The 14,230-nt window shown below is 36.1% G+C and overlaps 1 protein-coding gene across 3 annotated transcripts in view; it reads left to right on the top strand.

Annotated features, from left to right (window-relative positions):
• The window catches only part of SLC25A13 (solute carrier family 25 member 13), a 91,403-nt gene that overhangs the window by 64,369 nt on the left and 12,804 nt on the right, over positions 1 to 14,230 (top strand). For all 3 annotated transcript variants that reach the window (XM_010712547.2, XM_010712549.3, XM_010712545.2), the window contains exon 14: positions 10,101 to 10,241. In XM_010712547.2, the coding sequence (XP_010710849.1) occupies positions 10,101 to 10,241 (141 nt within the window). The remainder of the gene's footprint in view (positions 1 to 10,100; positions 10,242 to 14,230) is intronic.

Here is a 14,230-nt window from a genome sequence, read left to right as displayed (position 1 = left end):
GCCCTACCACCTTTCCACTCTCCACATCTAGTTTTCAGCTGTGATTGTGTTACAAACACTGAGATTACGTTTTCCTTTCTCCGTGCTTGTATTTTCCTGGAGCCCATTCACTGCTTATGCGAGGGTTTTGTGCTGGATTCAGTGCTTTAAATAAGATTTCAGTGCTTTAAATACTAGCCCCACGAGTTCGTTACAGCATTAATACCTAAGAAAGGGAGGACCAAGCAGATTCTTGGGTGTTTCTGGCTGTTCAGTAACACAAAGGGCTTTGAAGGGGTCAGTATCACCTGAGCAGCTCCTCTCTGCTGTTCGTCCAACCATTGCCAGGCGTTGACTTTTAAGTCCCTAAGGAGCTCGCTTTGCATCATAATTACTGAGAATTAGTACACATGGCTGACTTTTGCACTTGTAACTAAAGCTGATTGTTTCATTGAACAAGTCTTTTTCTATTTTGTAAACTGTTTTCTCTGCTGAAAAAAAAGAAGAAGAAAATAGAAAGATCTTTTAGTCCGTGACCTCGTGGCACTTAGTTCAGTAAGCAGGGTGTTTCATAGCTTATTATGTGAAGATGAAAGTGATAGATTGTCTGAGATTTTTTTTTTGAGACCTCCAGGAATACAATTAAAAATACAACCCTGATGTTTTTATACAGAATCTTAAGGAGGATTTCTATGTAAACAGTTGCTTCAAAATTTCCATCTCCTTTGTAGGGATTTGTCTTAGTGACTCTAGTGTTTGCTATCTATGAAAATATATGGAAAGATTTGCTCAATGCCTGACACCTACCATGAACGCAGGCCTCTACTGTGTAGTTAGGACTCATCCAAATCCTATATAGCTCTTACCATTACTACAACAGTGAAGAGCTCCAGTACTAAGATGTAGCATAATGATATTATAGAGCTATGATCTGCTAAGCATCTAAACTACAAATCTGACTTAGCCTCCTCAAAAGAAAAAGTGCAAAAATATGTTAGGTTTGATTTCAGCTGGTGCTGGCTGTAACTTCCCTTCAGGGAAAAGGATGAGTTTGAGGAAGCACTAAATTCAGCTTGAAATCTCTTCATTTACGGTGACGGTAATCTTGTAGGTTATATAAATCTTTGTTTTCTGTGATCTTTGATTTATATATTGAAGAAAAGAATAATCACCATTCCTACTGATTTTATATTACTTGCTTCTTTTAAACCTAATTTCCTGAAAAGCTTCATTAAAAACAGATTGATTTTTTTTTTTATACAGTGCTGATTATTATTCCTATTTTGGGATTAGATTAGCAGATTAAAAGCTCTTTAAAAGTGGCATAGAGTTATTATTATTACTGCTATTTTTTAACTGCTGCCACTTAGTTACTGGTAAGCTTTCAGATGAGACAATAATTTTGCTTATTTCCATAAATACGAAGCAGTTCCACATTTAACTGAAAAATATGGTTTGTCTCTGGAATTGTCAGTGGAAGAAATGTGAAGATTCAAAATAGAGTGCTTAGAAAATACATACAAAATATTAAGAAAAATGGAGGAAGTGTTGTAGCACGGCTGAAAAGAAACAGCTTTTTAATATATGTGGACTTGTCTGCATATAGCAATACAATTATAGAGGTAAATCAGAGGCCTGATGTTCTACAAGAAAAGGGAAAAACATTTTGCTTTGTAACCTTTCCTCCTACTCTCCCTCCTCTTTCCAAGTGCACAGTCTTTTTCTTCCCAGCTGCTCAGTGTGCACTCACTATTAGCCAGTTTAAGTCATGTAGCACAGTACAATTACAGACCCCGTACAGATCTGCTTTTATTTAAGCTGTCAAGGCAATTATAGGCATATTTCTAGAGACTTTATAGCAATCACAATAAAGTTGAAACATAATGGACCTGCTTGGGCAACCTCAACTCTGCCATGGAACATAAAAATTAGATATGATTAAGATGGGGTTCATCTAGAAAGTGCAAAATCCTGTCCTGAACTAATTTTTATAAAGGAATATGATGTGAAATTCCAGATGAATTGTGTCACATAACCAGTCCAGTGCAAATAGTTTTATTAAGCTATTCACAGCATTTTTTTTATGTTTCAGAGAGTAATAAAGATAAGTCTACATCTGAGCTGCATTTTCTCTGTTGAATTTTACTAGAGGCAGAGAGATGGACCATGATTCTTAGATCACTTACAGAAATTCAGACATTGCTAAGTTGTGTCTGAAGGTATCAATCTTTTTTTTTCATTATTCAGAAACCTAAATCTGACAAAATTCTCTTCTATTTGGCAAGGAACTCTGAGCAATGGGTAAAAATGAAACTGAGCGTTAAGTAGGTGGAGGGGGTGGAATCTCTGTATGTAGATCTGAAAAAAAAGAATTACAAACTGCTATTGCAGAGACCAGTTTTGGTATAGTTTATTGAGATGGTTAAGTAATAATGGTTTTCTTTATGATTGCTCATATTAGCTTTGAAAGCAAATGGCATATGTTTCTTGTATTGTTAGCAGATTTACTCTAAGAAGTCCATTCTCCCTGTAGCCAGAGACCATAACTTCCATTTCACCTTAAAGGGCAGTTGTATATACACATATAAAAGCCCAACGGTCGCATTTCTTGCTTATGGAAAGGTTCAAAGGGCTCCTAAAACTATTCTTTTTCCTGATGAAAATTAAAGCTTACTACATGGAATTTATTTTGTTAAATAAATGAATTAGATTTAAAGTATGTTTAATTAATGTAATGGAACAAAATACACTGAATATAGTGTAATTCATTCGATATTGAAACGTATGGTTTCTCCTCTAAGCTACTAATTGCAGTTGTTTTTAGCATACTGGTTCTGACCGATGTTAAACTTCTGGTTAAAAAAAAAAAGAGGAGCATTTCGATATGGGCTTAAATATAACTTCACTTTTGCAAACCCATTCTGTTTCAACACTGCTCTGTTTTAAGCATCTGCAGCTAAATTTCATCTGATTTTTATTTTAGAGCCTTACAGTGAAGCTGGGGAAGGCAGCGTATGGTAACACGATAACCCTTCCAAGAGGTTTTACCAAAGGGTGGGGATGTTCCTGGTGTAGGGTTCCTACTTTTCTGTGACCTCACCCCACATTTCCTTGCAGGTTTGGATGTTTTAAAAAATAGTTTTACTGAATCTTTTCCCCAGTCATACCTGTTTAAACTGGCTTTTCCTGAAAACAGTCAGAAGTTACATGGAATGTGATTTCATTCCACTGAATTTTCCTTTTAGACTAGTTCATTTCATTTTATTTTTTTCTAAGATTATTTTCCTATTACAAATTAGAGGTACTTTCCTCTTTCCCTTCCCCCTTCCTCTTCCTTTTGACTTCCCTTCTTCCTTAAGAAAATAAAAATAGAGAGGGACCAGGATGAAGGATGGAAGTGGATTTGTACAAACTCTTAAACTAGATGGGGTTTGTAGGTTTATGTTGATATCTGTCAGATTGCAGAACAGATCAGTTCTATCTACTAAAAAGACCATTTTTTACAAGAAGTATACCACATATTCTTTCCATTCTTTTTTTCCTATATTAGAAGTATTGACTAAAAATTTACATGAAGATGCATTATAGCTTAAAAAATTATTGTTTTGATAATTGTTTTTTATTAGGCATTCATTTCTCCTGTTATTACTTCTTTTAAAAGCAGTAAAATATTGTAGTGTTTACCTGTGCAGGTTTAAAAAAAAAAAAAAAAAAAAGAAAACAAAACCTCAAACTCAAATTGGGAATTAAAGTAGCTTTCTGTGAGAAAAAGGAAGATATTTATGATGTCACAGTAATTTATGATGTGACCAAGAAATAATGGGTCACAATTTTAATATAGCTACCATGCCGTAAGACTTGAAAGGTCTGTAAATCATTAAATAATTCCACAACTAGTCAAAATAGACAAGTAGAGCAGACAGAGCCAAATGTTAACATATTTGACAGGTCTGTAGCTTAATTGCTTTTATAATGCCAATCAAGAAGGCTCCACTTTGATTTTTTTGGCTAGGCTTCTAAGAACTGAATTACCTATAACACAGAAAATATAGAATCTGCAATTTTATTTTTTTTTTTTCCCATAGCAGAGTTGGTCTGTGCTTATAAAGAAACCATGCTCCTGTTAGTTTCTGTGTAGGCAGGTTATTAATAAACTATTTCTGGAAATTCTCACAAGTTGTATCTGAATTTTGCTTATCTATATGAAGCAGTAGCAGGAATGCACTTCTGTTCAGGCTAATTGCTATCCTATTTATGAGCATTTTAAGTGAATGTTTGAAGGGGCTTGCTTTGCATTTTATGTACATGTGGACATTAACAAGACTTGGTGATTACAGCTCTATTTGCTGTTTGTGCAGCCTAAGCTTAGACCTCAACCAGTCCAAGAGAAGTCTGTCCTGGGAAGACAAAGATTAGCTGGAGAAAAACACAGTTCTGCCTGAGCAGCATGAAAGCTGTTTCTGTGCTAGCCTGGTCTGGGGAGTGAAAAGCAGATGATTGAGGGCTGAGGAAATCTCCTCATGATCTGAAGAAAAGGTATTTACTACATGAACTCCCATTGCTAAAGAGCATTATCAGAATTCTGTATAGATAGGGCTGCAGATGAGAGGACACAAAATAGCACAAGATGGCTTGTCTGGGTTTTTGAAGCCTGGCTTTATCTGAAGAAATGTAACACAGAACCAACCTTTTGAGAACCCAGTGTGATTTACCCTTGACACAGAGTGCCACATAATTAAGGTTTTCACCTTTGAAATATATAAGAAAAACAGTCACTTTGGACAGCTGTCTGTTACTCGGCATCTCTTCTGGTAACAGTGAACTCCATAGTGAAACCACATATGCAGCCACTCAACACAATTCGTCTCACACTTTTGTGACCTTAGGGCATATGAACACCAAGACTCTCACGGGTAGTTTGGAGCCCTGTAGTGGCACTCTGTAAATCTGGCTCTTCTGATCCTGTTCTGTCATGAAGTTACACGTGATTTTTTGGTACATCATTTAATATTTATGGGCCTTAGTTGCCTCTTATACAGTGAGGATGGTGATACTTCCATTCTTCAATCCTTTTAGTACATTTTTAATTTATATTATTTACTTAAAAAAAAAAACACCTTTATGTTTGTACAATGCTTAGTACTTTCAGAGCTTTGACTTAAATTAGGATTAGCATACACTAGCAAATGCACAGGGAAACAGGTGGTAAAGAGTAATATCCTGGGATTGAGTGCAGTAGCCCATATGACTGAATATGGTACGTAGTTGACTACAAATTTTGAATCTTGCACCACGTGGTTGTATTGTAAATCAAATGAGTAAGCAAAGCATTGCAGACAATTTCTTTTGCAGACGCTGACTCTGGATAATTGTATAATACTGTGCTTATGTATTTTAATGGTTGCCATTAATCGCCATAATTGCTGTCCCTGGATGATATTGTTGGAAATATTAACACTCTAATAACAGTAGTAATCCTTTTATTTATCCATAAGCTTAGAAGATGATATGTGACAAGTTAGGTACAGAAAATCTAGGATAACCCTAAACGCTCTTAGCTGAAAACAGGAAAAACCTAATGGCTTGAAGCTAGTAAATAAGGTTAATTAAAAGTGCTGGAAGAGCTGATGATCAATAGTGATGAAAAGAGAAGAATCACAACCTAATGCTTTCTTTTGGGATGGAAAATACAGAATTTTCTTTGTGAATTACAAGCTGTATTCTTTTCAGAATGTACACTGAAGCTTTCAAATGCAGATTTGAAAGCCTTTGGAGAGTTAGGTCTGGCGTACTCATTTCTTATCTAGTCTCATAAGGGCACAGAATGCACTTATGTGAAAAAGAACAAGGATTCCTTGCCTTAGTGTAATGAAGGATGTGAAAATCTGTTTATTTGCCAGTAAAGTTTATTACAAGATTATTTGAATATGTGAAGAAATAGAAAACATTCCAACTTCTTAAACTGGAGTAGTGTTAAGCCAGCTGCTGTTATTAAATATTTTTTTTTTTTTACAGAATGGATTGTATTTCTCCATCGACAAAAAAAAAATACCACAACTATTTCTGCTTCTCCCTGCTGTTCTATAAAATAGGAAAGTAGAGGGAGGAATGTGATAGGCATTACTGTATGACTGTACAAGGCTATACCGCCATCGAGAGGTGCTGGGTGATATACCAAGTGCAGAGTTGAATAACTGCAAAAGTGGGGAGAAAAAAAAAATTCACACGTGCATACCTAGCCCTCCGTGTGTTAAAACACAATAAACATTTTGTAGGCATGCGGATTTCTAGTGATCTGTGTATGAGGAGTTGATGGATGGTGCAGGTATTTCTCTTTGATTTTCTTGCTTTATATCATACAAGACCGTAAGTGCTTGTGAATAGGTCAAATGTTAAATACTTTTAGAATAATATGAGCCCTTTGTGGGACCTTTCAGATAATTATGCACTAGCTCTAGGTATTCACTCCTGTAAATGAGCCAACATTCCCGTTTTTATTTAATCACATGATAATAACTGGAAAGTAATAAATGTGCTTTTCCAATAAGATCATTTGTTTATTTAAAAAAAATATATATGATTGGAAGAGGAGATAAAGAATTCTGAGTTGAGGGTATTCAGTGTAAAAAAATTGATGTTACTGGTAACTATCTGTACTCAAGAGTTTATAAAAGTTATCCCATCATGATTTTTATGACACGTAATAGAGAAATCATTAGGTTTGAGCAACCTGAGCTTAAACTGTGTTTATTCTGGCCAAGAAAATAGTTTCCAAGTTCTTACCTTTGGGAACATATTTTAAAATAATTTTTAAATGAGGTACACTTTTAACTGTGAAAGGTGCCAAACAAGAAGTTAATGTTCTTCAACTTTTTGTCAAATAAAATGAGCAGGCTGATAACATTGATCATGTTTTGTGTGTCTTTTCCACAACAGTTTATGCCAGCACCTTGAAGAGGGAAAATAAACAAATAAACAAATAAATAAACAACAGATTTCTTTCATTACATTCACTATGTAAAAACTCAGAAGACAGAAACAATGCTATTGTGATTCAAGCTACTGATTTAGAGATCAGGATATCTGGAGACTGTTACTAGTTGCTTGTTTGAGCTTGGGGGACACACACACAGGGCATACAATTAACCTCCTTACCTCAAATCCCCTTCTTGTAAAAGTAGAGCCATTGTGCTTCCCTCACAGGAGCACTGGGAGGAAATAGCCATTAATATTTATGAGACACTTGCATACTGTGATGATGAATAACGCAATAGGAGTTACCAGTACTAGACAAGCAAGAAATCATTTCATTAGACAATATAGTAGCCATCTCCAGTTTGCTTCCCCTCCCTTTTGAGAATAGGGAGCTGCAGTTGCCATCATGGATGATTAAATAACAGGGTGATAAAAGCTCCCCACGAGGTGACTGTACTTGTTACCACTGGAAGTGCCTGTGCACTGGCTGATATCAAACCATCCTTCGTCTCCACTGCAGGGTAGGCAGGTGGTGGGGTACTACTGACACCTACTACAATAGGTCCTGCCAAGACCTTCTGTCGGGTATTGTCTGGCTTATCACCTTCAATTACTCATCATTTGATGTTTGGTGTATATGTTCCATCAAATTCAGAGGATGACAAAGGTGCAAAGGGTTCTGGAGTAGTACCTAAGTGGTTTTGCAGAAGAACTTCAATGGAAATTTTCAGTGTCTTTTGTTAGAGGAACAGCTTGGGCAACAAAACCAGTAGTATTCACATCAGCTGTTTTAGTGTTTTTGGTAATGCCTGGTGCGTACAGGTCTCAGAGCTTTAAAAATTTGAATACAGTGAGCATGACTGTGGGTAAGTGGTGGGTAAGTAATAGCATCCCCATTTTTCAAATAGCAAGCTGAAACAGAGAGAGTCTTGTGTGATTTACCCAGAGCCACAAACATGTAACGCTCCCAGGTACTGCCACAGCCAGACTGGACGTGCAAACATTTGTATGTGCTAGCACTTTAAATACTTCCCACTCGTTAGAATTCAGAAATTATTTGCCTTTATTCTCTATTAAAAACAGATCTCTTTCTGTTTCCTTTCTCTAAATATGGCATTCACTTATAAACATTTTATAGATTTTTAAATTACTCAATGTTTTGGTACATTAATAATCATCAATTAAGCTTAATTTTGTTGTCATCTTTTGAGTATTGATATGGTTTTCCTGTAGTGAAAATTAAAGAAACACTTCCCATGGAGTCATGGTACAATGTAATGCAAGAATATCACACTGAGAGAAAGTAGTTTATTTGTGCTAACATAGATCAGTTGATATGAGTTTTTAAATTAATGTACTTTAGAGGATGACTCTAGCAAATTTGCAAATGAATATTAGCACCTTGCAATTGGGATTTTATCATTTTAAGAATGAAAAATGTGTGATGGCAGTGTGGGAACACTTAATGTTTGTAATAATAAACCAAACTGTTTATCACATAGGAATTTATAATTCATCAGAAAGACCCATCCAATATTTGCTTTGATTTTGAGACTTTGCTAGATGAATATACAAGTAAAAGAGAATGTCTTTTTTTTTGAGTGCTAACTTAATATGTTTTAAGTGCAAACCTGAAATCAGAATATGTGCCAAATAATTTATCATCCTAATTTCTGATGGCAATAGGAATAGCAATTTTATATGTACAGGATTCTGGTTTGGTAAATGCAGTTAAATTAAATTATACCAATTTGAAAGTCAAAACCAGTTGAGTTACACAAGAGCATGCTTTTTCTGGTCAAAATAGGAAACATTTGGGATATTTGGGGGGTTATGTAAAGACTTTAATTTGTAACCACACTGTGTATGCTCAGTCTAAGTGGTAGACAAGAATAGTTGTTCGTGAGATTTGCCATTTCTTCAGCACATTATTTAAACCATATTACTGTGCCTATTTTTTATTTTGAATGATAGCTGATCTGAGCTATGATTAATTCTTTTAACATTTGGATAATTTAAAAAGATGTGCACATAGTGTTTACATACTAGACATGGCTAGATGGAAGTGCTTTTAGATACAATTTATTTTAGTCATCGCCTTCTAGAAAAAAAAATTGTTTTGTTGTGGGGAGGGTTGTCTTTTGCATAGTCTGTAGTTTCAGAGCCTAGAAAAGAGCGTAGCTGCTGGGCTGTGTAATTAAGAAATTAACAGAAGTTAGAATGACGCTGTCGAATTTTGGCCACATGGAGCTCAAATGAGTATTTCTAAATTCACTTAGGTTGTGTCACGTAACCTTTTTTTCTCGTTTCAAATTTAAGCTTGAGATCTGTTGGTGTACCAAAATGGTAATGCCTTGTGTCACCTGTTGTGAATGAGATGGATTTCAATAGAACTGGTGCAGTCTAAAATGCTTGCTACCACTGTGTTTTAAGTCTGACTAGCTTACAAGATGAGTTCAGTGGTACCTTACCAACAAATACAGACCGACAGTTTTTAAACATTAAGCAGTTCTTGATGAATGGAATCCTTCAGGCTTTAGACCTTTCTTACTTGGTGCACAAGTAATGATGTGGAGCTCAGACTCTTGAATCAAGCAGCATTTAGTAACTCTGAAGCTAGTATTTCAGTGGGGTTTTAGAAGAGGAAAAGATATCTGCAGTTCTGGTTTCTGGAATCCATGTATTCTTTGTTTTGTGAACTTGTGCCAAAATGGAAAAAGCTTCTGCTAGACTTCTACTCCTCAGTAGTATGTTTTCACAAAGTACCAGCATGATCTTCTCAGTTTCTTTGCTTGGTTACTCTTTTGTCTATTACTTGCTTTAGGATGTTCTTGGCTTGTCAGTATTTTGGGAATTGATGTTGGTGAATACATTCTTGCAGCAGGAGTTGAGGCAGAGTGTGTTTGATGTACCGCAGTGTCCTGCAGTGGCTGACTTGCTTCCTTTCTGTTTCCTGACCATTCATCTCACGTGGGGTAGATTTCTTGCCTTGTGAGCTGCAGCTTATTAACTAATATTAAAATTCACATCTGCTAATGGCTGAACTGATGGCAGCAAGATTAAAAACATATTCTCTTATATGTAACAGGACATATGTTGCAAATAATTTAACGAGTTAACATACTGCCTTCTACTTTTAATTTCAGGCTGGTGGTTCTCAAGTGATCTTTACCAATCCACTAGAAATTGTCAAGATTCGACTACAGGTGGCTGGAGAAATTACTACTGGCCCTCGTGTTAGTGCCCTCACTGTACTACGGGACTTAGGCTTCTTTGGTCTCTACAAGGTACCTTTTTTTTATACATAAATGAAAAGCAAATTGTGAGTATTTCAGATCAGAAGATTATTTCATTGTTCTTAAAAACTTTTGAGAATGAACATAGTTGTACTTCTTTTTAATTATTTGTTATGTGGTATTATATCTTCATTTTTTGCTCCTGATTAAGGGAAGACACTACCTTGTGATTTAAGTATGTGGCCCTTGTGAATCTTACTGAAATTTCTTTCATCTTTTCAGCAGATCTGGCTGTAAGTATTGTTGATTAAGGATTAGTTTATGTTTCCTGATGCTGTGCCTGGGGTAAAAATAGAGTTATTTTCATCTGCTTTCATTATAGAGAGCTTACAGTTGTGGAGCTGTGCTTTTACTTTTCTGTGTTTGATTCAGCAACTTTCCCAGTGAAATTAACTTAATTAACTTTGCCATTGTTAATCTGGTGGTGGGAATTAATTACGGCACAATAACTAGGGAGGAAATATGGATGGTGGGAGCCCAGTGTGAAAGTAAACTCCTACAGCAAACTGCCCCTTGCTATTTTAGAAACACATTTCCACGAGTAATACTGGAAAATATACTTTTATGAGTGTATGGTGCAAACTCTACTCTTCTGCTTTCTCCATTACTGTTCTCATATATATATGCATAAATATCTAGAAATGAAGTTGGATTTAATGTTAGACTGATACACACACACGCACAAGCACACACACAGACTGCAGAAGGGTTAAAAACATCTTCTGATGAATCTTAACAGAGTGTATGCTGCAAATAATTGAAAGGGCAGACATACTACCCTCCACCTGTAGATGAGGTGGACAAGATATGGAGGGGTATGAAAGGTCTTGGAATACTTTGAAATACCCGTTATGCTCAGAACAAAAATTAATACATTCCATACACCACAGAGCACCGTATGGTGTTTCCTCAGATTTTGTAGCCTGCTCTCCATGGAGAAAGCTTCATGCTGTCTTTTTGTCCCAGTCTTTGTAGTGCAGCAGGCAGTATTCTTCCGTTTCTTATTTACAGCAATGCAATTGTAAACTGAAGATGCTTCGATAGCACCAAATGAGCCCCATCCCCCTCCTCAACAATATTTAAATGTCATCCACATTTTTCACCCGCAATCCTTTTAAATCGTTCTTTTAACATTACAAAGAGGAAGCCTGCCCGGGAGTAGATGTATGTATGCTTTGGCCTGGTGAGAAGTAACAGGTCTGAATAAGATTTAATGGGGAGTCGTTTTTCCCTTTAAATCGACTTGCTAATTTTTTAGGTGTTTTACTGAAGCTGATGCTATTGTGTAAACTCCTAATAAATGACATTATGGTGTTGATTCGGGTAAGCATTTACAACTGAACAGTCTGCATCCCTGAGGCTGTGCAGGAATGGAGGGCAGCTACTGACTTGTGCTTGAACTGTTATAAACAAAACACAACATGAGAAAGAATGACCAGCTGATTTAGTACAGCTAGTGTTTATTCATTTGTTTTTCCTGATAATCTTCTGTTGGTTGCTCAGGAGCGTTTGCTTATTTTTTCCACTTTTAAGCGCCATTTTAAGCGTCTTAAGTCGTATTATGGCTTATTTGTGATTTCTGAAGTACGCATTTTGGGAGTATTTGCGAGGAATGCACCTTCTGAATGTGTGCTGTTACAGCTCAGCTGTGCACTGGGAAAGGCACTGTTTTTTAATCCAAGATACATGGTTTCACTGGACCGTTCATTAAGTCCCTTCACCTCCTCCTACTTTAAAAAAAAAAAAAGAAGAAAGAAAAAAGAAAGCAACCCATAAGGGTTTTCACTTTTTCACTCTTCTGTCTCTGTTTCTCAATCTCTATCCTTTCCCTACCCCTGTTCCTTGTGGTTCCTATGTGCAATCTGTATTTGTCTCCTCCAAAAAACAGCCTGAGCAAACAAAAACAGAAAAGAGAAATAAAGAGAATTGAATTATGTTGATAAATTTGGAAAGCTTGTGCTGTTAACTAGTCAGTTAGCTTTACGACTCTAAAACTGAAATGAGGGGTTTGTGTCTGTCTCACCACTTCTCATGTGATCTCTTAATGTGATCTGAACTTTTATTTGCATCTTAGGGCTTTCTGTGCAGCTTTGTCTTTTGCGTCCTTGTGAAGATGTCCAATGCCTCAAATGTACTTATTTTAGTTGAACTTAAGAAGCATCCGTGGATATTACTGCGGAAGGACAAGATCTGATAGTTGCTTTACAAAATAATTTTGTATTGTGAGTCTTGAACTTTGTTATGTGTGGGCCTTTGTGTAAATATTCCAGGTGTTTAAACACTTCTGTATGTTAGTAGTGATTTAGGACCAACTGATTCACTTAGTTTTGCAAGTGTTGAAAGCAAATTCTAGACTTTTCATTTCAGGATTTTTCATTTGAAACAGATGCTTTTTAATTACCTCTTTTTTTTTTTTTTAACAGTCCAAAATTTAATTGTAAGTGGTCAATAACAGGGGTTTTTGTCTTTTTTTTTTTTTCTTTCTTTTCTTTTTTTTTTTCTTTTTCAATTTGGTATGAATCTGGTTGTGGGTTTTTTTGTGTGTTTTTCTTTTCCTTTTTTTTTTTTAACCCTGTGATTGGTGTAGAGAAAGCAAAAGTAACAAGAATTAAGTGTTCCATCAGCTTTGTTTGTTTCAAGTGTATAATGTTCTTTTTTGGTCTGACCTGTTAGAAATTCTTGTAAAACTGCCCTAAGAAGGGTTGACTGCAGTTTTCTACAGCAGTTTCCACCACTGCTCAGTGTCTGAGAATGAGAAAGTGACTGTCCAACGATTCACTTCTGATGTCTGCATTGATGGCCATTAACAAGCATCAGTAGAGTTGAGTCCCTAGAGGAGGCCATTGGATGGGATGGTACAAGAAGCTGTGCAGAGACAAGATCCTCTGTTGCTTGCAGAATCTTCTTCGAGGTTTTGCTTTGAGGTGGAACAGAAAGGGATTCCCTCAGCCTGATAGTTGCCTGGTGAAATGCATAGAAAGCCAAAATTGTTGACTTCACTGTACTGCCAGCAGTGGAAAAAATGGACTTGTTAGAGTGATGAGATCAGTGGTGGGATAGCACATACTTAATAGGAAGATGGAGTCCAGAAGTTCTGGTCTTATGTTGGAATTAATATTGCCATCATGATAATTGTTTAAAATAGGAGCACAGGCATTTTAAAATATTTTTCTATGATGAATGACAGCTTTACCAGTCAAGTTCGTAAGTTCTTAGCAGAGCAGAAGTGTTTCCTTTGCTTGTCAATGTGAGATTACTTCTGTATTGAAAAGCTACAAACCTCTTAAATCAGGAGTGATCATCCAGTCTGCTGCACAGTGGCTTTTCTGTTTCTCTCTCTGCTTTGGTGCTGTTTTGTTTACTACGTTGCATAGACTGTTTTAAAAATTGTTTTCCCAGTTCTGAAATACATCAACTTGAAAGCAGTTCTGACCACAACAGATCAGTCCAGCACATTCTGCTTAGATCCTATGAATCTTGCTAAAATCTATGCTAAAATTTAGGTGAAAAATCATTGTGTCCCATATAGTAGTCAATATGGAAGAATGTACTTCCATTAATTACAACTGCAGCCAGAAGATGCAAGGAGTTACGCAAGTCAGTCCTAGCTTCATGAAGCAAATGCTTGCACGTCTCAACAAGGTCTGCTGTCTGTTGTTTGAATTAGTATGTTTTGTGTTAATTTCTAACTAGGAAATGCATTTTGTAGATTAAAACTCTCAAACTTCCCTGATACAGGTAATTTCAGTGTTCCTGTCTTTCCTTAGCAAAGAAAACCAATGCACAGATAAATCTTAGGTTTCGTGTCAATGATTTAACAAAGGAAATGTTATGTATAACTTCTTTGCACCTGGCTGAGTGAATATTTCATTGATTATAATCCTAATTATGACAGTATTCTAGTCTAGACAAATTGCATTTGATGATCACTGATGTCCCTCTGTATTCAGGAGATTAATATTCTTCTAGATAATTCCTTG

The sequence above is a fragment of the Meleagris gallopavo genome, chromosome 6 (genome assembly GCF_000146605.3).
Source record: "Meleagris gallopavo isolate NT-WF06-2002-E0010 breed Aviagen turkey brand Nicholas breeding stock chromosome 6, Turkey_5.1, whole genome shotgun sequence".
In the NCBI taxonomy this organism is placed as follows: domain Eukaryota; kingdom Metazoa; phylum Chordata; class Aves; order Galliformes; family Phasianidae; genus Meleagris; species Meleagris gallopavo.
Note: the sequence above shows the minus strand (reverse complement) of the source record. Positions and strands in the feature narration are given on the sequence as shown.